This window comes from Neomonachus schauinslandi, chromosome 14, assembly GCF_002201575.2.
Source record: "Neomonachus schauinslandi chromosome 14, ASM220157v2, whole genome shotgun sequence".
NCBI lineage: Eukaryota > Metazoa > Chordata > Mammalia > Carnivora > Phocidae > Neomonachus > Neomonachus schauinslandi.
In genome coordinates, this window is record NC_058416.1 from 26,860,293 (window position 1) to 26,888,021 (window position 27,729).

General features: G+C 36.0%; 1 protein-coding gene and 1 pseudogene across 2 annotated transcripts in view; one reads left to right on the top strand and one right to left on the bottom strand.

Moving 5' to 3' along the window:
• PIAS2 (protein inhibitor of activated STAT 2) overlaps positions 1–22,875 on the top strand; it is a 68,576-nt gene extending 45,701 nt beyond the window's left edge. Inside the window, exons 9-14 of one of the 2 annotated variants that reach the window (XM_044921275.1) lie at positions 4,597–4,757; positions 6,420–6,553; positions 8,187–8,358; positions 14,645–14,784; positions 19,480–19,517; positions 22,214–22,875. In XM_044921275.1, the coding sequence (XP_044777210.1) occupies positions 4,597–4,757; positions 6,420–6,553; positions 8,187–8,358; positions 14,645–14,784; positions 19,480–19,517; positions 22,214–22,396 (828 nt within the window). In that variant the 3' untranslated portion in view covers positions 22,397–22,875. Of the gene's footprint in view, positions 1–4,596; positions 4,758–6,419; positions 6,554–8,186; positions 8,359–14,644; positions 14,785–16,697; positions 16,769–19,479; positions 19,518–22,213 lie in introns of those variants that run through there. The other variant, XM_044921276.1, reaches the window with a different exon arrangement.
• Positions 13,232–13,609, bottom strand: LOC110577090 (annotated as a pseudogene).
• Positions 22,876–27,729: the final 4,854 nt, after the last annotated feature.

Here is a 27,729-nt window from a genome sequence, read left to right on the forward strand (position 1 = left end):
CTTAGTGATATCAGCTAGTGATTTTCTGCCTGTCCTGCAGAGATGGGCTGGGTGGCTGGGGAATAGAAAAGGAAGCTAGGTTTGATTTTATCTTTTAAGATTCTGACTCATATATAGTTTGGAACCACTGATTTGGGCCATTTTTACTATATACATTCTTTCTTAATTTACATAGATACTAATTAGGCTACAGCAAAGTGAAAATCAGTTTAGGAACTCTATGCATAACATTTCACTCTGATGTTTATAGCAACATTATCTACAATAGCCAAATTATGGAAGCAACCCAAGTGTCCACTGACTGATGAATGGATAAAGAAGATGTGGTATATATATGTGTGTGTGTACGTACATACACACACACACACACACACAGGAATATTAGCCATAAAAAAAGATGAAATCTTGCCATTTGTAATGAGATGGATAGAGCATGAGTATTATGCTAAGCAAAATCAGAGAAAGACAAATACCATATGATTTCATTCATATATGGAATTTAAGAAACAAAACAAATGAGCAAAGGGACAAAAAGAGAGGCAAACCAAGAAACAGACTCTTAACTATAGAGAACAAACTGATGGTCACCAGAGGGGATGGGTGATGAGGATTAAGGGGGACACTTGTGATGCGTACCAAGTAATGTATGGAAGTGTTGAATCACTATATTGTACACCTGAAATTAATATTACACTGTATGTTAACTGGAATTTAAGTAAAAACTTAAAAAACCAAATCAAAAAAGGTGTTGCATTGGTTAGGTGTGATTTCTTTCATCCATCCATCCATCCATCCATTATCTGACTAAATAGAATTTAACACATACAAAGCCTCTTTTATTGACACACCATAATCAGTATTAGGAAGCTGATCAGATTTGGCCAGTTGGTAATAAACGCTTTTTTTAACTTGGGAAATGTTCATTAACTCTTGTAAGACACTAGGATTAAATTTAGGATCAGCAACTTCCATAGTTGTGAATGTTTTCAGTTCTGTGTATTGTGGAAATTATAAGGCAGTGACAGGAGAGATGAAGGTGGCACTGAAGAAGAAGAAGAAAAAAAGCAAGTTCTCAAAGCATGGCTCAGAGATACTTGGGGGCCCCTGAGAGTCTTGGACGAGGTTCACAAAGTCAAAGCTATTTTTTTTTTTTAAGATTTTATTTATTTGAGAGGGAATGAAGGAGAGACAGAAAGCGCAAGCAGGGAGGAGAGGGAGAAGCAGGCTCCCCGCAGAGCAAGGAGCCTGATGTGGGGCTCGATCCCAGGACCCTGGGATCATGACCTGAGCTGAAGGCAGATGCCTAACCTACTGAGCCACCCAGGCGCCCCAGTCAAAGCTATTCATAAAATAATACTAGGATGCAGTTTGTCCCTTTTTTGCTCTCATTCTCTCATGAGTAGGTAGTGGTGTTTAATAGGGATTACCTGAATGTTCGTGATGTCAGTGCTCTGAGGGTTGATGTAGTGTGTGTTTTTGTGTATTCTTGTGTTTTAAAAATGTCTGCCTTAATTTCTACTACAATAAATATTGACAAATATAACCTATATACATAAAAACTCCTTGAGATTCTCAATTTTTAAGAGTGTGAAGGGATTCTGAAGTCAAAAGTATGAGAACTTGTAGCCCCCCCCCCAAAAAAAGCCATAGTAGGCCGAGTTAGAACATTATTTAAAAGAAACAAATTATGGAAATTGACAAATATTACCTACCTTATTATAAAATTATTCAAATAGAACAAACATTAAAACTTTAAATTGATGAGGTCTATTACTCAGAAGTAATATTACTAATAGTATGAAATATATCTTTCTAGATTAAACTTTATGTTCATAATCGTGTGTTTATTGGGAAAAATTGTATTGTGCTATACATATACTATTCTGTGGTTTACTGTTTTTAAATTAACAGTATATCTTAACTATTAATATCTGTAGATATGTCTTATTTTAATCACTATAGGTATTTTGCTGATTGGGTATGGTGTAAATTAACTTGTTCTACCTTTTTTTAGTGATGATTTAGGTTGTTTCCAAATAAAAAGCAATGAAGAAAAATTCCTAAGTAAAACACTAGCCAGTAGAATCCAGTACTTTAAAAAGAATCCAGTATTTTAAAAGAATAATACATGATAACAAAAGGATACCTCTTAGGAATGCAAGTATGGCTTGATTTTAGAAAACCTATGAAAATTATTTATATTAATAGTTGAAAGCGGGGGGAACTCCTGTAGTCATCTCATTAGGGTGCTAAATAGGTGTTTAGTCAGCATCGATTCCTAATAGAACTCTTAGCAAAATAGGAAAAGGTAGATAATTGAAACCAAGAACCAGCACCATGTGTTGTTGTAAAACTAGAAGGATCCTCATGGAAGCAAAAAACATTTGCGTTTGTGTTAGAGCTCCACCAGCTGGGTCTCAGTGAGCGTGTTTGTAGCCTCACGTCATCTCAGCATCTTCATTTCAAAAGCAGAAATACAGATACTAGTCTTTCTGCAGTCATAGGGCTGTTAGGAGAATTCTGTGAAATGTAGGTAAAAATCCTTAGCGCCCAGTAAGATTCCACATGACTTAGGAGATAATTCGTTATTAAAGGAAGGGAAAATATAGAAACAAATATCGTAAGAAGAGAAATTGCCTCAGGTTCTCTTCTTTTTTTCTCAAATAATGAGTTCTGTTGTGCTATGTACTTGCATGAATCACTGTAACTTCTAAGATCCCTTTTAGAATTTTAGTTAAACACTCAGTATAGCACAGTGATAAGAGTGTGGACTCTGGAGTCAGAGCTGCTTGGTTCAGATATTGGCTCTGCCACTTTCTAACTTCGTAATGATAGTCATTGTGCCTCAGTGTTCTTGGGGTGGGGGTGGGGGGGATGATAATCTAGATCAATCATACAGCGCAGTTGTTAGGTTTAAATATAAAGTGTCACTTTATAATATAAAGTCATCAACATTGTGCCTTCCATGTAAGTAGAACTATACAAACGATGGTTATTGCTGTGGTGACGACTTGGCTAAATTAATTTTTTTAATTATGAAATAACCAAATGTTCATTTTAGAAGAAAGAAATTATAGATAAACCAAAAGGGGGGGGGGAAACAAATCCTACCCATCAGGCAAAGTTAACAGTGTAATTTTGCTGTGAATTTTTCTAGACTTTATAGTGCTTGTAAAGGAGCCCTTCCTTCTTCCCTTTCTTTCCCTTTGCCATTTTTCTAGTCTTTATTTGTTCTGTCATCTGGTCAACAAATACTGAGCACATGCTGCATTCTACGTATTATGCTGTGACACTTGGACTACCATGGTGAACAGCGACATGGACCTTGTCCTCATGGAGCTTAGAGTCTAGTGGGAGAAACAGATTTTCTATCAGAATTACACAGAGCTGGTTATAAACAGATATTCTCTGTAAGGAAGTATATAGGGAGGGCTGTTGAAAGGCTATACAGAAAGACTCAATCTAATCTGGTGTGTCCTGATGTTGGTATGCCTCTACCAATTGGAATAAGAATTGAACAAAGCACTATAGTTACATAAAAGTATATTGGAACATCGGCACATGTGATTATACACACAAAATTTTCATAAGTGAAAAATATATTTGCAGTTCATATCATTTATAAGAGGCTGACTTAATGTAGAGCTTCTGTAGATAGATAACCAAAGACTAACAACCAAATGGAAAATGAGAAAAGGTTTTGAATAGATGGTTCTTAGAAACACAAATGGCTCTTAGAAGTAAAAAAAGAAGCTCAACTTAAAATTTTAAGACAAATATAGTTCACAGCTATAATGGGGTATTTTTTTTTACCTGTTAGGTTGGCAGAGATCAGAGTGAATTATAGCACTATCCTAACAAGGTTGAGGGGAACCAAGCATATTGAAACTTCTGTGGAAGATACTTTGTCAGTGTGACAGAAATCACAAATGCACTTTCCCTTTGATCCAAAAATGTCACTTCTAGGAGTTTATCCTGTAGATATTTATTGCAGCATGATTTGTAGTCATAAAAGATTGGAAATAATTTAAACGTCCATCACTAGGGCAGGATACTAGTTAAATAAATAATGATCCTTCATATCATGTACTTCATATCAGTTATGATACCTTCATATCATGGTATGTGTACTGATATATATGAATTTTGTGTACTGATATATATGAGACAATCACCAAGTATTATGTGACAGTTGGTACAGAATTGTGTGTATTGCATGCTACCATTTCTGGGAAAATTTTTAAAATACATACTTGGTTATGCGTAGAGTATCAGTGAAAGTACATGTAAGAGATAGGTAACAGTGGTTCCCTCTACATAGGGGAACAGGTAAGAAAGAGACATTTTTTCCTACCTGTGAATTTACATGTTAATTATTTTTAAAAAGTGAAATGGGCTTTTAAAAGTCAAAGGGCAGTCAGTGAATACAAATAAAATAGGTAGCAGTCTTGACGGAGATAAATTCTGGTTTGAATTTTTTTTCATTTTCATCTTCTGTAGGATCTTTTCAGACTCTAATGAATGACTCTTTCTTGCCTTTGTGGCTTTATTCTCCTTTCTGAAAGGTTTCCCCCTGTTGTCTTTCCTGTCCTGTAGTTAGGGAAAATGAGGTTGACAATCCCATGCCGTGCAGTGACTTGTACACATCTACAGTGTTTTGATGCTGCCCTTTATCTGCAAATGAATGAGAAGAAGCCCACCTGGATCTGCCCTGTGTGTGACAAAAAAGCAGCCTATGAAAGTCTAATTTTAGATGGGTAAGTATATCCCAATGTAAGTGTTAGCTTATGTAAACATTCAATACAGCCTCATAACAAATTTTAGTCTAGCATCGTGTTACCCTTTTTATTTATTGTTGGGTTTGTGTACTCTTGGGTTTGTTAAACTCACGAGGGATATTGGTCTGTTGTTTTCTTTTAATGTCTTTTTTTTTTTTTTTTTGAAGATTTTCTTTACTTATTTTAGAGAGCATGAGCGTGGGTTGGGGTGGGGAGAGAGGCAGAGGGAGAGGGAGAGAGAGAATCTCTCAAGCAGACTCTGCTGAGCACGGAGCCCTACGTGGGGCTTAATCCCACGACCCATGAGATCATGACCCGAGCGGAAACCAAGAGCAGACGCTCAACCCACTGAGCCACCCAGGTGCCCCTTTTGTCTGCTTTTAATGCCAGAGTAATGCTGGCCTCGTACAAATGAGTTGGGAAGTGGTGGTATCCTGTCTCCTCAAATATTTGGTAGAATTCCCTAATGAAGATGTTTGGGACTGGAGCTTTCTTTGTGGTAAAGTTTTTAACTACAAATTCATTTTCTTTAATATACGTGGATTTCCTCAGGTTATCTATTTCTTTTTGAGCCTTAGTGTGACTAGAAGTTTGTCGATTTTATTGATCTTAAAGTCCCAGCTTTTTGTTTTCATTGATTTTTCTCTTTTTTCTGTTTCTTTTCTTTATTTCCCTTTTCATGTTTACTTTCATTTTAATTTGCTCTTCTTTTTCTGGTTTCATTTAGGTAGAAGCTGAGGTTATTGATTTGAGTCCTTTTCTAATATAGGAAGATTAGTGCTTTAAATTTTCTTCCAAGTACTGCTTTAGCTATATTCCACAAATTTTTTCATTTTCATTGAGGTCAAAATACTTTCTAATTTGTGTTTTTATGTTTTTTGTTGGTTTGTTTTTTTTTTTTGTCTCATTCGTTTTTAGTTTCCAAATATTTGGGCATTTTCCACATATTTTTCTAAAGATGATTTCAAATTTCATTATGGGCATAGAACATAGTTGTATGCAGAGTTATTTTAAGTTTATTGAGACTTTTCATGTCCCTAGTCCTCCTTTTCCCTATCCCATGATCCTTTTTTCTTGATAATAAGCTTATAAATTATTTTTTATATAACAACCTTTATTATATTTGCTTTTTTTTTTTTTTTTAAAGATTTTATTTATTTAATTGACAGGGAGAGAGAGAGAAAGAGACAGCGTGAGAGGGAACACAAGCAGTGGGAGTGGGAGAGGGAGAAGCAGGCTTCCCGCAGAGCAGGGAGCCCGATGCGGGGCTCGATCCCAGGACCCTGGGATCACATGCTTAACGACTGAGCCACCCAGGCGCCCCTGCTTATGTTTGTTTTATATGTTATGTTGGAGGTTGTTCTTTACTGCCAATCCCAGTTACGAGGCTCCAGGTGTCTTTCTGTTTAGTCACTGATTTCTTAGATGATACTCAGTAAGTCACTTATGTTGCTCATTAAAGATCTAAAACCTAGGAGGAAGGGGATGTAATAGTGTAAACAAATGTGAAGTATTGAAACACCAAAACAAAATGTCAGATAGCATTATTTTTGTCTCCAAGGCAGTATATATATTACTTTGTTAGTTCACCTTTGAACAAAGCCGTTGATTACATTTATGTACTTCTTAATTGGTTTATAGGCTTTTTATGGAAATTCTCAATGACTGTTCTGATGTGGATGAGATCAAATTCCAAGAGGATGGCACTTGGTGTCCAATGAGACCGAAGAAAGAAGCTATGAAATTGTCCAGCCAGCCGTGTACGAAAATAGAAAGTATGTGCAGAATGGCCACAGAGAGCAAAGCAATGAGACAACGTTGTCTTTATCGTTAACTTTGGCCACTAGAACTACATTTGGAACTCAGTTTGCGAACTTTATCTTTTGATCATCTGTTACATATGTAATTTCCCCCAAATGATTTTTACTCTTTCCTTAAGAAATGTGCTAAAGTTTATACCATCTTATAATTAGCTTTTTCATAGTATATTGTAAATCTGTAAAGTAAAGGAAGCAATCATTTAAAATTATTTTAATATATGGTGTTTGTTACAAAATGAAAAGTTATAAATGACATTTTTATGGATGGTTTTTCAGGATCGTTTTTAGGGTACCTTTTGGGGGAACTGCAAGTGGAGGTGTGCTTAGAGAGGCCACAGAATCCATCATTGGAGGGTGGGGGTAGGTGCTCACAGATTAGTTGCTAAAAAAGTGAACAGATTGTTTCCATTTCTTTGTGCAAGGAATTTGACCATTGTCTTGGTTACCTAGGATGTATACTCAGCCTTCAACTCCCTATACCCATACACACTGAGTGGGGAAACTAGGGGCAATTATAGTAATTGAAACCTGTAGGTGAACCTAAAGTTTTCTTTTTATTTGACATAGTCTACTCACTGCATTTAAGTTTTGTGCTGATTATATTTGACGTTCTGACAATGTAATGAATAATGGGTACTCAGAGTGAAAAGTAAAAGTTTCATGTTAATATTAATCATTCTCCTGGGGCACTTGGCTGGCTCATTTGGTAGAGCAAGCAGCTCTTGATCTGAAGGTCTTAAGTTCAAGCCCCACATTGGGTGTGGAACCTACTTAAAAAATTTCATTCTCCTGTGATTGTTACTGAACCTATAGGTAGAATGATCAAGGTTTCCCTCATCTTTGAGAAGAATAGTGATTTAGTTGATTAGCTGCTGCTTTTCCATTATCAGCCAGGATTAGTTTTCTGTTAAACAGATCACAGTGCATAATGTAATTTCTATGGTGAGTTAACATATGGTATATGTGGGCAGAAAGGAGGACCTAAGTGATTAATAGATAGTTGCTAAGAAAAGCTTTAAATGTCTGAATAACTTAAATGAGAAGTTTGGAGTTTTTTCAGCTCATCATCAAGGTTTAAATTTTTATCAAGTTCTGGCTTATGGTGAGGGGCCTATACAGTCTCTGACATGAGTACCATTGCTTTGCTAGAATGGAAGTATTCGATTCTGACTTAACAGTGCCACACATCTTGAGAATACACAGCTTGTGAAGCCACATACTCTTGCCTGTGGCTGCAGATTGGACCCCTAACCCTATGCTGTCCATAAAATGACTGCTAACCTGGGGGGACAAGTGTGAACACCAGGATCTGAGCAAATCCTTTGGCAGTACTGGGGACATAAGCGTGCTTTCCGAAGGAGGCTTTGACCCTGTGGCAAGGCATAGAGCTTACTCTTTCTCCCCAGGTAAGCAGTCACTTTACAGACAAATGTGTGGAGTTAAGGAGTTAGTCTCTATCCAATGGGCAGAGTATGTGGCTTTCCTGGCTGTATATTCTCCTGGGCTTGCTGCACAGTTAAGACTTATGGTTAGAGTTTGTGTCCCACCTTTTTTTTTTTTTTTCTTTTACTTCTCTTCCTTACATCAGGTTCAAGTGTCCTCAGTAAGCCTTGTTCAGTGACTGTAGCCAATGAGACAAGCAAGAAGAAAGTGGATGTTATTGACCTAACAATAGAAAGCTCTTCTGATGAAGAGGAAGACCCTCCTGCCAAAAGGAAATGCATCTTTATGTCAGAAACACAAAGCAGCCCAACCAAAGGGTTTGTTAATTTATAGTTCACTATTGTTTATTACACTTGGAACTGTTCTTGGTACAGGTTTGTAAATGTCTCTTTGAAAGTTGCATAACCATAGAAGGCTATTTTCATTTGCCTTTGTTCAGTTGAAATATTTTCAAGAGAGCACCTTGTTTAAAGGAGAAACTTTTGATGAAGAAATTATTAACATCTTTGGGAAGTGAGAGTTGAACTCTTCTCATGTCTAGGTATTTCATTATTTGATCCTTTTTTGTCATTTTCTGGAACCTAAATTTGGCATCACAGACCAACATGAGTAAGCCTGGCGTAAAAATGGAGTGTGGCATTGGGAATCTGACAAGTGTGGATTCCAGTTTTGATACCATTGCTTACTCGTTCTGGATCTTGACTGAAATACTTGTGTGAGCCTCCTTTTTCTGCTCTGTAAAATGGGGTTAAATAATACCTACCTTATGCATAAGATGATTGTCCGATTTCAGTAAGCTAGTGAGAAAGCTTAGGCTCAGTGTCAGGCATGTGATAGGCTCTCAGTAAAAATTGGTTGCCTTCCTATTTCATCCTCTCCGGGGCAAACTGTGGTCAAGTAAATGCGTTCTAGCATGTAGGTTTTATGACTCATGTGGCAGAAGCTATTGCTGTCTTATGTAGTAAGTGTGATAGCTTTAAGTATCTAACAACAGGTGCTTCTTAGAAATTTTGGAACCTGCAAGATAGTAGTGGAGGATTTTCCTGACATCCCATGAACATACTATTAGACTTGGGTGTGCCAGTCTTGTCCTTTGGGCCTCTCAGTGTACTTATTTTTTATAATGGCTTTATTGGGGTATAATTTATATGCCATAAAATTTTCCCATCTCAGCTATTAAGTTACCCAGTTCATTGATTTTAGTAAATTCAGGGAGTTGCCCATTCATCATCAATTCAGTTGTAGAGTATTTCTAACACATAGTAAACTTCTCTTATGTTCACTTGCAGTTAATCTGCATTCACACCCCAATTTAGGCAACTGTTCGTCTTCTTACCATCTCTATGAATTTGCCTGTTCTAGACATTTTATGTAAATGGAATTATACTCTCAGTGTATTTTGGTTTAAAAAGTCTAGAAGTTATAGCTACCCAGCTCATTCCATGCAGTCAACTTAATTCCTAATACCCAAATGAGATTTACGCATTAACAACCATGCAGAGTGAAGCTGGCTCACATTAGAAAGACCAATGAAAATTCTAAATTCAATCTTAGGAAATCATTTAATTATATATTAAAATGGTATCCATTACCACAAAGTAGGGTTCATCCAGGAATGCTTTATTGTTAGGAAATACATTGATAAAATGGATTGTATCATAAGGATGACTATATAGTCATCTTAATGGATTCTGGAAAGGTATTTAGTTCATTAATAGCCATTCCTGATAGAAACTCTTTGAAATATCAGAATTCACTTAGTGGTTTGAAGGGTTTACTGAAGCTGATTTATTCTTAGGCTGCATTAATGAAAGAAGCATAATGTCCAGGATATATACCCACACTAGTTTTATTCTGTTCAAGGCTAGATGATTTTTACTTAATATCATTTTAGTCAGTGTTGATCATGAGAAGATGGCAACAGGGTGGTAAATAGTGCATACTGTAGCATGATGGGTGGATGGGTCTAAGGACTGAAGCTGTTAAGCCAGGGCAAGAGAATATGTGAATATGTGAATATCTTGTAGTTCTTAAAATGCAGAGGGAAGATACATGGAAAGACTTTCAGTTGGAGCTGAACACTAGGAAAGTTGATGTTTTGTGCTAAAATCACATTTTCTGTATTGAGGTAGATTGGATGCCACCTGTTTCGTGGATGTCACGGAGACTCATGCTATGGTTATATCCTCTCTGTAATCCCTTCCAACTCTTAATGCTTTTCTGGTTTTGTTCTTGGTCATCCTTTTCATATTGTCTTGTGGCTCAGCATCTAGAATTTTCATGGTTTTTCTCTGCTCTGTAAGTTTATCGTAGGACTTCTTGGTCAATGATAGTAAGCAAATGAGAAAGAATAGAGAATGAGAAACCAGGAAAACTTTCTTTCAGTTACATTCCACAGAGCAGTTATTTTTAAAGAGGTATTTGTTTTAGTAAAAATTGTTCTTTTTTTTTTTAAAGAGGGAGAGAGTGCACGTGAGCAGGGGAAGAGGGAGAGGGAGAGAGAATCCCAAGCAGACTCTTTGCTGAGTACAGAGCCTGACTTGGGGCTTGATCCCACAACCCTGAGATCATGACATGAGCCGAAATCAAGAGTCAGACGCTCAACTGACTGAGCCACCCAGGCACCCTTAGAAATTGTTCTTAAAAACAATTTTACAGTTGTTTTACAATCAAGAGGTAGAATGCATTCCACCTAGACATAACTTCTGTTAACATTTTGATGGTAATCCTTCTAGTCTCTCGAGTACCTACTCTAGTCCTTAAATGCGGTCATATAGTACCTATCAGAAGAGACTGGCTCCTTAATCTAAGACTTTTAGAAAAACCTCTGATATTTTTCTACATTATAAGATAATTCTAAATACTATGTCCCAACCCCATTCCCTGAATCATTGAATGATTGCTTTGTCACTAATAAGGTATTCTAAAGACAGACATAGGCAAATATAGAGATACTTACTTCTGTGGATTAAGACTCATTTGGAATTGGGAACAAAACTGAATCTTTTTTATGTTTGTATGATAAAGTGGGAGCACACAGGGGATTTCAGGTTTATGGATAAAAATTCAAGTTACTGAACTGTTAACTCATTTTCAGACATCTAAGTCTGGGCCAAGTATGATGAATTCAGTGATCCAGTACATGGTCTAGAGTACTAATGTTTGCTCTCTAGCAGTGTTCCAGCAGTTTACCTTTGTGCTGTGATGTTATGGATAAAGCTACAAAAATTTAAAATATATATGTACACATGCATAATGTATACCTATGCCTGTGTGTGTATTTGCCAATCCTGTGAGAAGGCAGTAACATGTTACAAATTTTAAATTTTTTATTATCTTATAATATCACATTTTTATACCCACAGTTCCATCATATATAGCCATTTACATTTCTCCCTTGTTATTCCATATTTATAAATCTATTTTTTTGCATAGACATTAGAATCATTTACCTTTCTGAATGTAGTCCTTGTAAATATTCTGATTAAAACCAAAATCTGCTACCACTGTATAATTTGATAATGGTCACAAATGACTAATTTACCCATTCTATAAAAATGGAATTTGTGTTAATGGTTGCAAAGTTCACGTAATAGAAATTAATCTACACAAAATAGTTTTTCAGATGTTTGCTAAGATTTTAATTGTTGATCTAATAATTTGTACCTTCATTGGATTTTGACATTTTCACATGTTGTGACAGTCAACATTTTGTATTGGAGAAACAAGGAGTAAGTTACTTAATTTAAAGTTTCATGTTATGAGAACAGAACCTATGCGATAATTAGATGTTATTATGGTGATAGACTGTGTCTTGGGACACTGACTTGATGCTATAGGTATAAGTAATGGAGCCAAGGAGGAAAGTGAGTTTTGTTGTTGTCGCCTATAAATCTGATTCAAGTTCAGAGGTCCATTCAGGATCAAGACAAAAGAAACTTTTCAGTGTGAGATAGCAAAGGAAGAGAAAGAGCAGGAGGAAGGTAGGCATGGGCATGTGCATGTGTGTGTGGTGTGTGTATGTGTGTATCTTCAAAAGCTTGTCTCTTACATTTAAAAAAATATGATTAAGATATTAATACTATGAGACAGACAGAATAATCAGAGCCATTTTTTTAACCCCCTCCTCAGCATGAGCATACCAGTCTCTTTCCTTAGCCCCTGTTCCCCCCACCTCCAATTACAGGTACACATTCCTGTGTGGGAGGTAGGATCACGTGTAATTTGAAAATACTTTCGGTGATTACCTGTTGTACTTTCATCCCTGTAGGAGGACCACTGTTTTCAAATCTCTAAGAAAAGATGTGCTTTAATACAACATAACTTATTTGATTTCATCCCCAGTTCATTCTTTCCCCCTCCACAGAGTCTGCCTTTTCTAGTATTGCCCACTTCCTGCTGTGGTTTTAGGTCTCCAGGAGGCCAAGAAGCCTTCTGATTCTAGCCAGGCAGGTTGCTCTTTGGATGATGACTTCCATCTTCATCTACCTCTGGAAAATGTGTTTGAAATACCAGGCTTCTGTTAATTGTCTCAAGCATGTTATGTTTCCTATGGATCCATTTTTAAGACTTCTGAACTCTGACCTATGTTATTTATTCACTATTCTGAGAATAACATGGTTGCCAGCACAGCTGTATATGTACTCACAAGATGACTTCATTTTCCACATTTCCAGTGACGTCCGTATTTTTGACAAAGAGTATAGAATAAGAGCTAGACAGAATCCTCATGTCATTAGGCAAACTAGTTTTAGAATGACTCCAGTGTCTAAATAGGTTGTGATTATTTTAGTGGTTTGAGATTTAAATGGAGGCATGAAATAGTTTTGTCAGTTGTTTAGAGTATGAAAAGTGTCATGCAACTATGTCATCAGTTCTTATCGCTAGTATGTAATAATTGGAGCAGTAACAGGAAGTGTTTCGACCAAAAGAAAGGACATCTAGAGGTCCTAGTGGTCATCTCAGTCTAGCTTTGTGACCATGGTGCTAAGTTTTCTGTTGGTTTTACTTTCTTCATTTTTGTAATGATCCCTTCCAGGAAGCTACATAATTCCGTGCCTCTCTCATTAAGCTTACAGTAGTTCACTGGCAGTGCTTTGGGATGCTAGCATTAATGTCCCTGTGTCCCTGTCCCCTCTCCTTTTTAAAAATAAATTTTATTTTTCAAAAGGTACCGTTGGTGGGACCTGTTTATGCATCTTTATTTGTAGTAGGGGCATCTCCGCCCTTGGTATTTCTGGCATAAATCACTTGAATGCCGTGTTTTGAAAACAGCTTAATGAATCCTTTACTAAGGAGTTCCTGAAGGGGGCTGCACTGGCCAGGGAATTGTGAATCTTTAGTTTCTCGGAGACAACAGCTGGGGTTACTAGTTTATAGATGGGAACTTCCTTATAGAGTTTGTCACATGGGGCCCTTGGCAAACAAGACCAGGTTATTGATCTTAGGTCCCAAACTCTGCCTTTGGACTATTTCTTTTTGGTTTTGGCCCCAGATTTGTTCACTGGGTCTTTATCTTTCTTGGCTGACTTTCCTGCATCACGTTTTCTTCTTGTCCTTGGGTGGCATCATGAGGCTCAGAGAGCAGCTGCTACCGCTGCAGCCTCACTAAGATGAGGGACAAAAACATGGCCGCCATGAGCCACATGGTCCCTGACATTGCTTAGTTTCTTGTGTACATTCAAGATGCTTTTCTTGGGAGGTTGGGTGACTAAGAAAATGAAGGTTAAATAGAATGCAGTCATCTCTCTTTATTCCTGACATTTAAAAAAATACGATTAATTATACTGCTTCTTGAAATTATAAAGCTGTAATTATATATATATTTGTATATATATAGTGTGTGTGTGTATATATGTATATATATATATATATAACCAATTGTGTATTTTTTAAGTGTGTTTAATTTGTATTCTTAGTAGCATGATTAGTTAATTTCAAAGTCTATTAAACCCTTTTAGGGTAGATGGTATCATAGTAACTTAATATTTTTATTTCTGGATATTTTATCTTAAATCTTGAGAAATCATCTTATTCTAATTTCTGACTGCTGTCATCAGGTTGGCTGGCTTTAGGATGGGCTATCTTTGCTCAGGTGATTCTCAGATAAGATTGTTTGGTAATTAACACAGTTGGGGTTAGAATGGAAGAGCTTGTGGTTGAGCTGTAGTAAGTAGCTTCACTTATAAAGGTGCCATGATTTAAATCAAATCTTAGGAGTCCTCCATTTTATTTCTAAATTTCTTTATAGGTAAAATTACTAACATCCACATCTATGTTGCACATACATTAATAAGAGCCTATGTAAAGTGTATTTCTACTTGAGAATGACAGTTTTCTGTATTGCTCCAGCACTGTACCTTATGTTTTAATGCCAGCTTGCTCTTACGTCACAGCTGCTGCTGAGAGCCAGCATACATTCATGTTAAAATGAAGACTGTTAAGAAAGAGGAGAGTAGAGTGGAGGACTGTGTAGTGAGTAGCTGCCATGTAGTTGAGTTGAAACTTAGTGCGCTTACAGCTGAGAATGCCCAGTGGTGTGGCCCGTGTCTCCTGTGAACTAACAGCCAGATTGTTTGTAATTTCCCGTGCTATTTAAAACAGGGTTCTCATGTATCAGCCATCTTCTGTAAGGGTGCCCAGTGTGACTTCGGTTGATCCTGCTGCTATTCCGCCTTCATTAACAGACTACTCAGTACCATTCCACCACACGCCAATATCAAGCATGTCATCAGATTTGCCAGGTATGTGAAGAGTTCTTGTATTTTGTTACCAAGTTTTATTTACTTTTAATCTGTGGAGCAAATGTAGTGTTATAATTTAAACACAAATACTAAGGGAATTTGATGGTTTCATTTAAAGGTAGTATCTGTTTTAATGCATCACATTCAATTCCTATCATTTTAACTACAGAACAATCTATAGATTCATAATGATAGGAAATATAGTAGGATAGTAGGAAAATTTTATAGACTTTACTCTCCCTCCTAAGGAATTTGTACTCAGGAGATACTTTCTTTATCATAGAAGCTTCACAGGTTCAGGAGAGTGTTTTCTCATGATCTTCTTGGTAACCCGTCACAGCTTCAGAACATACTGCTGTACCATGGGGTTGACATTACCCATAGCTTTAACCTGTGGGCTTTTTCTCCTCTGTAAAAATAGGATCTACCAGCTGTTTCCTTATGTGTATATTAACATTTGAAAAGTTCAGTGCTGCTTGAATTACCTTAGAACCAAGGCCATATTATAAAATTTGGAACTTCCCCTCCCGCCCTGCGCCCCCTTTTCTTCCCTCCAGAGCCATTGTTATTGTAGACATTTTTTGTCAAATTTGAGCAAGCCTGAAACCAGTGCCTCTTGTATTCATGACTTCCCTTCTTTCTGAGGGGCCCTTTTGGTGCAATACAGTTCCCTCCTCCTGTTCTTAATATTCCTTTCTAGATTTGTGAAGTTAATTTTGACCTAGAATTTATTTTTCTTACCCTCTTAATGAGGTCTTTATTTTAAGCACGGTATATATTCTGTTGGGCAAAATTTGTGTTGAAACAATCGGTAATTGTGTTATCTGGCCTAGTGTAATCTTGCCACTTGAAATTTATTCATATTATCCGAATAAAATTTAACCAAGAGAAATAGACCAATAATAGTATCTATCAAAAATTTCAAAAAGCCTACTTAACTGTGTTTACTCCATATGTACTTGGGGAATTGGTATTTGAAACATTGTTAAGCCCAGCCTGCACCAATTAAAAAATATTTGTTGTGTACAAAACTTGATGCCAAGATACAGGGGAGGTTTCTTGGTCCATAAGACAGATGGAACTCAGAGATACTTAATTCCTAATTGCCATGTTTTCCTTTAACTTTGTCTAGTTTTAAATGAGGTTGAAGAGTGTCCACGTATCATCTTAGTATGTGTTATAAACAAGCATTCTGGAAGAATTTGTGTTCCTAAAAACCTTGAAATACAAATTAATGCTGAAAAAACTTTGTTTACTAAAGCAACCCTGGCCATTTAAGACTAGAACAGCCACAATTTATGAATCACTTGCTCTGTTAGTTTTCAAATTATGTGAGTCTGGATGAATTTTTAATTTTAGAGAATTTACATTATTTCAAAATTTGGGCATAAAGTGAGACTATTTATAAAATGTGCAGATTTAAGAAGCAATAAGTTATGTTACCTGTATATTTTGTAAAATATATTTCAAGCTGGTATGAAGGAGCTAAGACTAATATGCAGGGCTGATACTTGGCCAGTATAAACCAGAATGGGGATACTGGTTATTGAAGTGTTGAAATGCTTTCTTACCAGTTGATAAATTGAACAGAAAAGGATCTATTGTACTTTAGAAGAATTACCAGTTTATCATCATCTATGAATTATGTAGCAATTACTGCATCTAAATAGTTTAGTTTTTACTTTGGTTTTATTGTTAATGTGCTCTTTTGTAGTTAGTAATTATTTTGGTTTTATTTTTGTGCATAATTTTTATGTAATTAGTCCTGTTGTGCAGAGTTTTGATATTTATAAACTTAATAATTTATAATAAAGTATTAAATAGAATATCAAGAATGGAGAGATGACAAAGTTTTAATACATTTCTTAACATTCCTTTTAAACATCATAAATATGAATCTTCTGAATCTGCAGGAGAACAAAGAAGAAATGATATTAATAATGAACTGCAGCTTGGAACACCTCCTGATACTGTGCAACAATGAATACAAAATAAAACAAATAATTTGTATTTATGGAATGGAAAACAGCTTGATTATTTCAAGAAAAAATATGACTGGCTTATTATTGCTAGTGCCATATTGTCAGGTGCGAATGGTGCTCAAAAGTTGTATCATTAAAATTGGAAAGTGCTAAACATTTACATATTTAGTCCTGTAGCAATCATGTTTTGTTAAAGTTCATGGCTCAAGTAAGGAAAATATGGTGTTATTAATAAGACATGTAGAGTCAGTTTCACATAAAGAAGCACTTAAAATCTAAAAACTACAATTTTATCAGTGTTAATAAAACATTTAGAATGTACCATCAGAATTTTAACACTGCCTGCTTTTTAGTTAAAAATAATTGAGCATTTTCAACCATGAAATACTTAGGTGAGCATAAAAATATATAGTACAGCACACTGCAATTGAAGCTTATGGTGAAATAAGAAAACAGTATTTTACTAAACTACAAAACAAGGCAGTAACATTTTAATCCGTATTCATGAAACTCCATCTATTTCATATAGGAGCTTTAATAGTATACTTAAAATGTAAGATGCAAGACTTTGATAATAGTTTAAAGTTTTTTGTCAGAAGGAATAACATCTGAAATACTGTATCGAACTTCAGTGTTAGTGTTTGAGAAAAAATGGTTTCAGTGAGAAATATTTACATTAAAACATTGGATTGTGTGTGGAGAGCATCTGTGTAATGCTAGGGACACAGTCAAGAGTTTCAGCCAATCTTAGAAACATTTCTAGTTGTTTTATTATGGCATATTAGAAGTCCCCATATTCAGTTATCCTTGGATAAGGTGTCAAAAGATACAGTTGAAGTAAATGTCTTAAGTCTTGTATGAGTATATATCGACTGGCACACATGAAATGATCATCAAAGAGAATTACAGTACATCTGAAGAGCTGGGAATTGAAATAATGAAAATACGAAGAATCTTTGCACCTTGATGGGCAGCCTCCAGTGCTGGAGCTGCACAGTTTGAAAATTTTATCAAGCCTGTATATTTATTTAAATTGCAGTTATGAAGTGGGAAGCGTTAAGCATTTAGAAAATGAGCATTTTTGAGTTGATTTGGCATCAGTACACAATATTGCAAGAGATAGTAATACTTTTCTTCAGCTTTATAAAAAAGGTTTAAGTTATTCAAATGGACTGAGCGATTCAACAAACATTAAAAGTGATTGAACATATAAAATTAAGTAGGCTATAAAAAGCAGGAGTTATTAAAGAAAAATGTTACACCATTTGAAGGAAAACCAAATTAACAAAATTAAGTCAATTAAAGAACATGCCAGTAAACTATCTTTGTGACTTAGTCAATAATAGAAATGTTGAATATATAAAATTCGGAAGGTATTATATAAGGGCTAGACAGATTTTGAATTACTGTTCAGAAGAGGAGGATTTACTGAACAATACCATTAATGTGAAGAGAGAAACTCTCAGCTTACTGAGATATGTCATATACTGATTATCAGTATAATGGGAAGTCATTGGAAAAGTTAATTGTGATCCCCTTTGTCCAGTGTTGGCTCAGACTCCCTTGTATCATAGAGCTAGTGACAGGCATATGGAGTGAAAAACCATATTTAAAAATGCTTTAGAAACTGAATGCTTTCTTTCAAATGATTGGTGCTATACCTTGTATCACTTGATAAGCCTTTTTATCATATCCTTACAGTTATAAGGGAGTAAGTGTACTTTAAAAGAGGTATAAATTATTCATACTGGTTATTAAATATTTTAAATATCATTTCCACAGATATTCTCTATTTTGAGTAACAGTCTAATATCAGACTTTTATTCTGTATGATTGTTATATTTGAGGTGACATTGAATGCCAGCATATAAAAGTTCATAGAATTGAACAGAAATTGGCCTGTCTCACTGACCTGTACTTAGTAATTTTTTTTAATGTCTTAAAATCTAGTCAGATTTAGGGGGACTGATTTTGAAGTTTATTGCTAGACTTCTCAGAGTTGATTTTTTTATTATTTATTGTTATAATTTTAATACTTCAAAATTGTATTACTGGGCAAACTTTTCCATATTCCCATTTCTAAAGCGTAATTGGAGAATCCCAGATCTTTGGTTTAGAAAACTGCAATAGCTTATAACCCAGTAAACCCTACTAAGATTTGACTTGTTAGTGAGCAGCAGTTAACCAAGTGCTTGCTTTGTGCAGAGCGTTGAACTGTGTACTACTCTTGATGTGGGGACAGGGTGACAGAGAGCGATCCATGAAACAGACATCTGTTTAAGAAGTGATATTTTAGAAGCTCAATGTGGTGTATTTCTAAAAAATAAATGTGAAGTATCTTAAGAGCCTAAGTATGTTTTTTTTTAATGGTCCGAATCCAGATCATTCTCTCATCATTTTAATTGCTTCTCATTCTGTTAAGTGATGAAGGGGAAAAGTTTGCTTTGACTAGTCTTACTTCTCTGGAAATTTTTGGACTGGTCCCTTTAAGTCTCTGAGAGGTGGTTTTTCCAGTTGTTTTGTGAGGGAATACGTTCGTTTTGGGGTTTTGTGCACTTTAAATATCACTGATTGTGGTGTTGAACTTCTCTGTGGCAGAATGGTAAGCACTTACCCAAATGTTTTATGACTCATGATAAATACAAAATGATTTTGGGAAATAATCTTGTCTCCAAAATATGAGACAACTATTAACAAAGCATTTTTGTTTTAGGTTTGGATTTTCTTTCCCTTATTCCAGTTGATCCCCAGGTATGTATCCTGAATTTAAGCAACTAATTTGTATATGATTGTTGGTTATGTCATACTAACTAAAAATGACCAGTTGCATAAAATCAGGACAGTTAACTTTCAGTTACTTAACTTGATGGAAATGAATTACTATATAAATACTTCACAATTTTATTTGGGGGAATAAAGTTGCTGTTTTTAAATTTATGGTATTTTTGACTTAATACCTGAATTTTTAATTATATTTTATTTAGTTTAATAATCAGTTGGCATTTCTTAACAAGCACTTGAGTGATTAAAATGAGGGGAAGCAGTGATGACCAGAAGTTAAAACTTCACAGAGATTATTTGTGAAACACTCGTTCTATATGTCGAAAAGAGCAAAGAGCGGAAGCTGGTTCAAAAGGCTTCAATCATTAGCTTGATTCTTCCTTGTGTTTAGAGGCAGTCAGATTCAGACTTTGGGGTTGCCCCAATCTAAAGTTGCTATAAACCAGTCATTCCTGTTTTCTCTGCCAGCAATAAGAAACTCGAGTATCCTAGAGTCCCATCGTGGAGACCTGCAGTAAACCTGGACTGACAGGCATAGGGCAGAGGCAGAGCAGAGGAGGGGAGGGCATGGGAGAAGCGGAAGGGGGAAGGGAAACAGAGAGACTTGGAGAGAATTGCCAAGGGTAGGGAGGGCCAGAGGAAGACCCACAGACCACTGCTTTGGTTGCTAAGTCTCATAGTGGCCTCCTGTGTCAGGACTCTGTATCTGATCAGGAAAACAGCACTGGAAATTTGGGCCCAGGGTAACATGTGCAGAATGAGGAATTTCTTCTCACCCTGAGTTGACTTGGTTACATCAGCAGATTCTATAACAAAGGTAGCTATATGTTTTTCTAGGAAATGGATTCTTCAGGCTTAAAATATTGCTGATTTTTATGAGAATCATCCTTTTAAAAAAATGGTCTTGGAACCCAGAGGGTTTTGATTTCGTAGTGCTATTTGGCATACTTAGTGTCAGGCTAACTTATTTGTTAAGCCAGTAGAAGGGTGAGGTGGTGCCTTCAGTTTTCCTGAGAATCCTTAGATTTTTTTCCTCCTGTACCTCCATAGTGCCGCCTTAAGCCCTGTTATCTTTGTGCAGTTATGTGCCAATTATGCATGAAGAGTACAGAGTTAGAGGTGAAATGGTTGCAACCTGAATATTACAGGAATTCACAGGGCCTATTGATAGCAGGACTGTGGTCTCTAGCATTCATCTTATAAATAAGAGAGTACCTTTTCATTACCAGGCAGTCAAAAATGGCCTGAGAGGAAGTAGAAATAAAATGTAAATTTCTGGGCTTTTTTCCAGATTGTTTCCTCAATATTAGTGGAAAATTAGAATTGATTTCATTTTAAAATAGTTTAATGCCTTACAATTCTACTCTCTTTAGAGCTTCTGAGAAGCTCTTTAAGAACTATTCCTTCTCCCCCAACCCTTAACCAATATCCATTTGATCTCTTTGTGCATGACATTCATTTTATTGATGAACCAAGACCGTTATCCATCCTAAACACTAAACTACTTTTTTTGGTAAGGCATCCTGAATTTTAGTTGTTGCTCTTCCACTGACTGGCAATGTAAGCCTGGGGCTGTCATTGCCGTTTTAAGATCTTTTGGTAGATCATGTAGTCAAAACAGCTTCAGTTTTAAATTCCTGTTTGGTGATTAGTATGTCTAATGATAGGCTGAAAAATTTGTAGAATTGATAATATTGATAGGATATCCTTACTGATCTTCTTTGATACAGTTATCTAAAGACAAACTTTTAGAACTTCTTCTCTTGTATATACTGGACCTCACTTATTTTACTGAAGTCAGTGGTTTTTCTCACATAAAATATTCTGTGGTGACAAAATAAAGCTGTTAGCTCCTATCTCTCTACTCCTCTTGGACAATATTAGAGTATTAAACTCGGGTTTGAATTTGGGAGTCAGCAATCAAGATGGTAAGGAAACTTGAAATATGTGTTCTTGGAGGGCGGGTATGGAGTCTCACAAGGAAGATTATATTAGATTAGATCTTTAAGATTTATTCCAAAATTTTGTGATTATGTGGGATACTTCTCTATTCTGAACATCCTGTCGTAGTTAGCTACCATGTAGTCTCTGTTTTAGAATGAATGCTATGTTCCTGATTACACAGGTATCATTTCATGTATGTCCAAAGGATTCAGAGTGGCACTATTGAGTTGATCAATCTTAACATTATTCCTAAAGGGTCTGATTGATAGTAAAGTGTGAAAGTATTACTGAATTTTACATTGGCATTTTTGCTTAATACCATTAGAAATAAGTATTTGCTAGCCTTTTTGATGTGATTTAAACCTGGTATAAATACAGTTAGCAAATTCTTTTGGAGGTTAAGTATGAGTCATAATTGTGGGGCCAATATATACTATTAAATAATTTTGATTATTGTTGACATTTTTATACTTGTACCTATGTGGTCAGCAAACGTTCTACAAGATTTGAGAAAATGAAAAATATGCTGCACTCACTAAACCGTAAAACAGCTAACTAAATTCATGCCACCTTCCATCCAAAGATGTGAAGTTTTGAGAAATTTCTAAATCCCACTGGGATTTAAATATGTGGCTATCACGTGTGCGTATCTAACAATTTCTAGTCTCTTTATTTAAAATCAATGTAGCCTCTTCCTCATCGGCATCATTGTTTGTTTCAAGCAGTACTGTCCTCCTATGTTTTTGGATAGTCTCACCTCACCCCTAACAGCAAGCAGTACGTCTGTCACCACCACCAGCCCCCATGAAAGCAGTACTCACGTTAGTTCATCCAGCAGCAGGAGTGAGACAGGGGTCATAACCAGCAGTGGAAGTAACATTCCTGACATCATCTCATTGGACTAAAGGAAGACTCACTCGATTCTAGGAATCATTCATCAAAACTGTTCTTTCTTGGATCTCTGGTCCGTGGAAGCTATTTTTTTTGGTAACAATTACTTTGATATTTATTGAAACGTCAGATGGATTCTTTTGCTTTCTGAGAGAAAAACACAGATGACTGCAGCAAGAACCAAATGACATGCAAGGATTTTTCTTATGCTGTACTCTGAGCATCAGATACATTTGGCCATAACTGTATCTTCTCCAGAGACGGATTTCAATTTCATATGTTACTGGATGGATTCTACACACATGGGTTAAATTTTTTTTTGTTGTAATAAACAGCAATAAAATTATGTAAATATTCAAGTAAACTTTTTTATAACTAAAAAAGATGTAATCAATGATTCTAAAATGACAGCAACTTTTGTTTAACCTGATGTGAAGGAAAAATACATGGAAGGAAGTCATGTTTGCTGAATGAGTCCTTTCCACAGAGATTTGTTCTGTTTCATCGAATAATGAAGTCTTGCTAAGTGGCCAGAGCTTGGCTCCACTTTTCTTCTGCAGTTCCTCTTTTCTTCCTGATTCCATCAAAGAAAAATGGCCTTTGTGTTACTTATTTTTCCCTGGTTGTCATTTACACTTCGATGTTGTTTGCTAGCAGTTGCAAAGGGAAGTTCTGGGATTTGGCTGCTCTTTATCAGTGATTGTGCTGAAGAACACTATGCAGATCCTGCCCTGACGTGTGTTATTTTTGGTAATTGTACATTCTCATTCTAGAGATTTCTACAAAATTGGGCTTGCCTTCTCGAAAAAGAAATTCTGTGCAGCCATTGAATGTTGAATGAAATGTTTTTGGAGTAACCTGTGGCTAGAATGTTCGTTAGAATTTTGTTTACACTGACCAGCAACATTGAGAGCTTTTTGAGGCAGTATAGAAGAACAGATTTTGGGGAGGTGGGATTAACAAAGTTTAATCTCTTCCTAGGAACTTCTTTTACTCATTTATTTTATAGAATAATATACAGATCTTTGTTGAAACTTTTCACATTTTAGTAACACTAACAAAGCAGATACGATTTAGAACTCTGGTCACATCTGTCACCAGTACAGTCTCAGTGATGATCTTCAAACTTAATTAGAAGACACAAACAACAGCAAGGCATGGGGACTGCATTGGATTTCCTGTTCCTTTTTTTTTTTTTTTTTTTTTAAACAAGGAAATCTTTCCTGATACCATGAAGGACACACAGAGTTAGAAGTGTGTGAATTTAAGGTGAGGAAGGTTTGGGGAGGATGGTGCTGCAGCCCACTTTGAAAACCACTCACTCAGAGTGTTCTTGATTTTAAATCCCTCAGGAGGCCGAGTTTTACCCTTAGAGAAACATTTTTATCCACATTTTATATTACCCTTTGCTTCATTTGGCCCCCTAAATTTTTGAGTTCTCAAGGAATTCATACTTCTCTAATGTTTATCTTTCTCCCCCTAACTGTATCTACTTTAAAAATAAAAATCCCTTTTTAAAAATGACTAATCTGATTTCTCAGACTTAAGTGCCCAGATGAAGAGTACCAATTTCAGTTAGAACAGGGACACATCATATTACTTCAGGGTTGATGTAACTCCAGGAAGCTGACTTGTCACTGTTTGGGTGGTTTTTGTTTTTAAACACCTCAAGTTTTCATGGCCGCTGTGCTCCTTTTGTACTGATTTAATTTCATGTGATTTTCTGCATCATCCCTTTATGTATTATTCCTTTTGGAGAGCTGCTTAATGAAAAACGTGGCAACAAACCAGAATCTTCTTACAGTGGTTGCACCATTGTTGCCGGTTTTACCTTCTTAGGCACTAGATTTCCAGTCCATGTTACAGGCCTTTGGTCCACATAGAGAATTTCTTCCTCGTAAAATTTTATGTTGCTGCTCTAAATACAGATGCAATCTCTGTTAACTCTGTAATCAGATAGAAAACGGAACTCCGATTTGTGTGGTATAATTTGTTAATAAATAAATGATGTATATTTGTTACCCTTTAGATTTTCAGACTCCCCCCTCCCCAACGTAATCAACAAAGTTTTATAAGGTTAAATGAAAATATATTCATAGAAATTATTTACTTGGTTCTTGTAACCGATACCTCTGTGCTTTTATAGTTGTGCTTTGTTTCCTTTTTACTATTTTATGTGAACAGTTTTAGTGTTCATTTTTGGTGCTTTATACTGAAATTACATAAAATTTTAATTTATACAGGCGACTAACATTTTTAAAAATACACTTTTAAGTTTGTAATCTTAAAATTGGGGCTTTTATGTATATATCTTTGAAGGTGAGTACTTTTCTTTATGCTTTTGCCTTACAACAGCATGATCATTAAGTCATTAATCCTTTTTTTTTTCTTTTTTAAAGCATGGTCACCAAATACTTCTACCGAGACCCTGACTTTTTAATAGTTTATTTTGCTTGCCCAGATTTCTGCTTAACCAAGTGTAATGCAGTTTCAGAGGAGGTTGTCTTAGCTGTTACGTAGATGTCAGCCAACTAGTGATTATGTGGAGTATCTTGTTTAAGGAAAGGAACTGCAGACTGCAGCTACTAGTCTCCTCTTACAAACGCTGAGGTAACAGGTGGTTTTGCTCCTTATTCACGTAGAAATGTTAAGGCTTACCTTGATTTGGTGACTCCCGATGTTGTAATTGGTGTTGAATATAGCTTCACAGCTAAACTCTGCTTACATTCACTAACTTTCTGACCCTTAGGTGAGCCACTTTAGGATTTTTGTAATTTCCATTTCTGCCCAGTAGAAGGTAAATGCCTTTACCAGAAGGTAAAAATACTTGGCATCTGTCATAGGGTAATTAATTATAAGGGTAAATGCAATATTAGCGTTAAATTTAGTTTATGTGGCATTTATCTTACAATGTGCCCCAGGAAAGCTGGGATGAAAATACTATGATTAGGGGAGGATTGTAAGTATAGTAAGTAAGTTGAGCCATGACTCTTGACATAAAACAAGTTTCCCTAGGGTAGAATCTTAAAAGAGTTTGAAGAAAGATTAAAATGTTGGATTTTAGGTGAAGTGGTATTCAACAGAGACTATTCAGGACTTGTTGACATTAGACCTTTCAGGCGTTCTGCCTTCAGGCCAGTCCTGGACACTAGTCACTTAGTAACCAAGTCTGTTTTTCTTCTGCTAATATTCATTAGTTACATATTATCTTTTTAAGTAAATTTGATTTTTATAAAATAGCATTAGTTTAATTCTCATATATGCCTTTTATTTCTCTTTAGCCCCCAAGTGGTACAAAAGCAGTTCACTATTTACTCTTCCCCCCCCCCCTTTTTTTTTAAGTAAACACTTGTTTTCCTAATTTTTTTCATTTTGAAAAAATGCAGAGCTGTGCGTCATTTAAACTTGGGTGTGATGTGTTTTGTGGCCCTGGATTCCACGTGCTGTGGGAGCTTATTGTCAGTAAGATCTGTGATTGATGATTCAATCTGATTCACCCATTTTTTCTGCTGCAGTTCTACATGAATATGGTGAAACTTGTGGAAAACAATTTAAGAATTTCTCTTTTTTAAGAGCCTGATGCTCCTGTCAAATGAATGACTTGGTTTGTAAGCCCCCCCCTTTTTTTGTTATTAGGAGCCACACTCCCAATTCCTAGGAGAAACAAATAAAGCTATATAAAAGTGCCCATTCTTCTTTAATGCTTGCCTGATTCAATAATGTTTTTGTTTTTTCTATTTATGTCAGTAATGCATGCTCACTGTGGAAAAATTAGACAATACAGAAAAGTATAAAAAATAAGCACTTTGACATTTTTGCATATTTCTTGCCAGTCTCTCTGCTACTCGTGAGTGTTTTTACATAGTTTTATTCATTCTCAATGTAATTTGGGTCTTGGTTTTTTTCTGAGTCTACATGTCATTAAAAAACTCAACTTTTATTAATTGCATGATATTCCATTGTATGGATGTGCCATGATTCACATAACCTTTCCCCATTGGACATTTTAGATTGCATCTCATAAAGTTACAGTGAATGTCTTTGTGTATAAATATAAATTATTTCCTTAGGATGAATTACTAGAGATGGCATTTCTGGGTCAAGGATACAAACACTTTTGTAGTTCTTGATTCATTTTTCCACATGATTTTACTGATTTATACTCCAACCATATGATATGAGAAGAACTCTTTAACCATATTTTCCAAGAATATACACCATTCATCTCTGTGCTGGCATCTGCACTAAGACCCTCTGCCTTTCTGACCCTGGTGAGCTGGGCTGATTTGGAAGTAACTGGCAAAGATTTTCCCGGACTGTCTCAGTTTCAGCTTCATCTATTTGACATGTTCCAGATACACCTGCCTAAGGATATCCAAATAATTTTTCACATAATTTTACTTGCCCTGTGAAATAGCCCATTGTCAGACTATGTTTTCTATTTTTAGTTAGAAAATCTTGACACTTTTTTTTTTTTTTTTAACCATTTGTACCTAGGGCCAGCCCTTAGTAGCCAGCTTTCTTTTTTTCCTCTTTCTGTAGGCTCCATTTTGGGCTTTCTCAGCTCCCCAAAGCCAGTAGGATCTCCTGAGCCAAAGGCAGTCCAAGCCAAACTGGAAGAGTGGTAAGGCTGACCAACAAAAGCAGGGCTGAGCTTCGCTTGTTTCACTTTGTATTCTTTTGTGTTTCCAGTGACATCTGGGTGTCCTAAGGGCAGCTCTGTGGCAAAAACAAAAAAACAACCCCCCCCCCCCAAAAAACAGATTGCTATCTCAAATGTTCAAGGTGTACTATTTTCTTGATTGGCATACCACATAATTTTCCAGACTGCTTTTTATTTCAGAATGGCTTTTAAAGCTTCTTCATTCTGTGTTCTCAAAGCTTAACTCTTTTAAGTGAAGAAGAGGGTTGTGTTATAAAATAGAACATGTCTCTTATTTTGGCCTTCACCAAGCTATTCACATATTCAGTGTGTCTTACAAATGTGTGGGGGATAGAGTAGAATAAAAGATCTAGTCCCAGACTTCAAAGGGCTCCTAATCAGCTTTTCAAGAATAAAGGGTTCTTACCTACTAACAGACATTGTGCTAAGAATTTTACAAAAATGTCTCATTCCTTACATTTGCCCTACAAAGGAAAGTGGTATGGTCCTCATTTTACAGATGAAGGAATAGATTTAAGTAAGTTTCTCAGTGGACTTGGGAGTCTGAAACAGACCTACCTCAAAAGCCCTCTGATTAAATGGAAGTGACATTAATCAGCTAGGTTTTTAGGAATCTAGACCTAAGATTATAAGAACTGATTTTAGGTGATGGCCACAGGAATAAGGAAGGAGTGGACCCTGAAG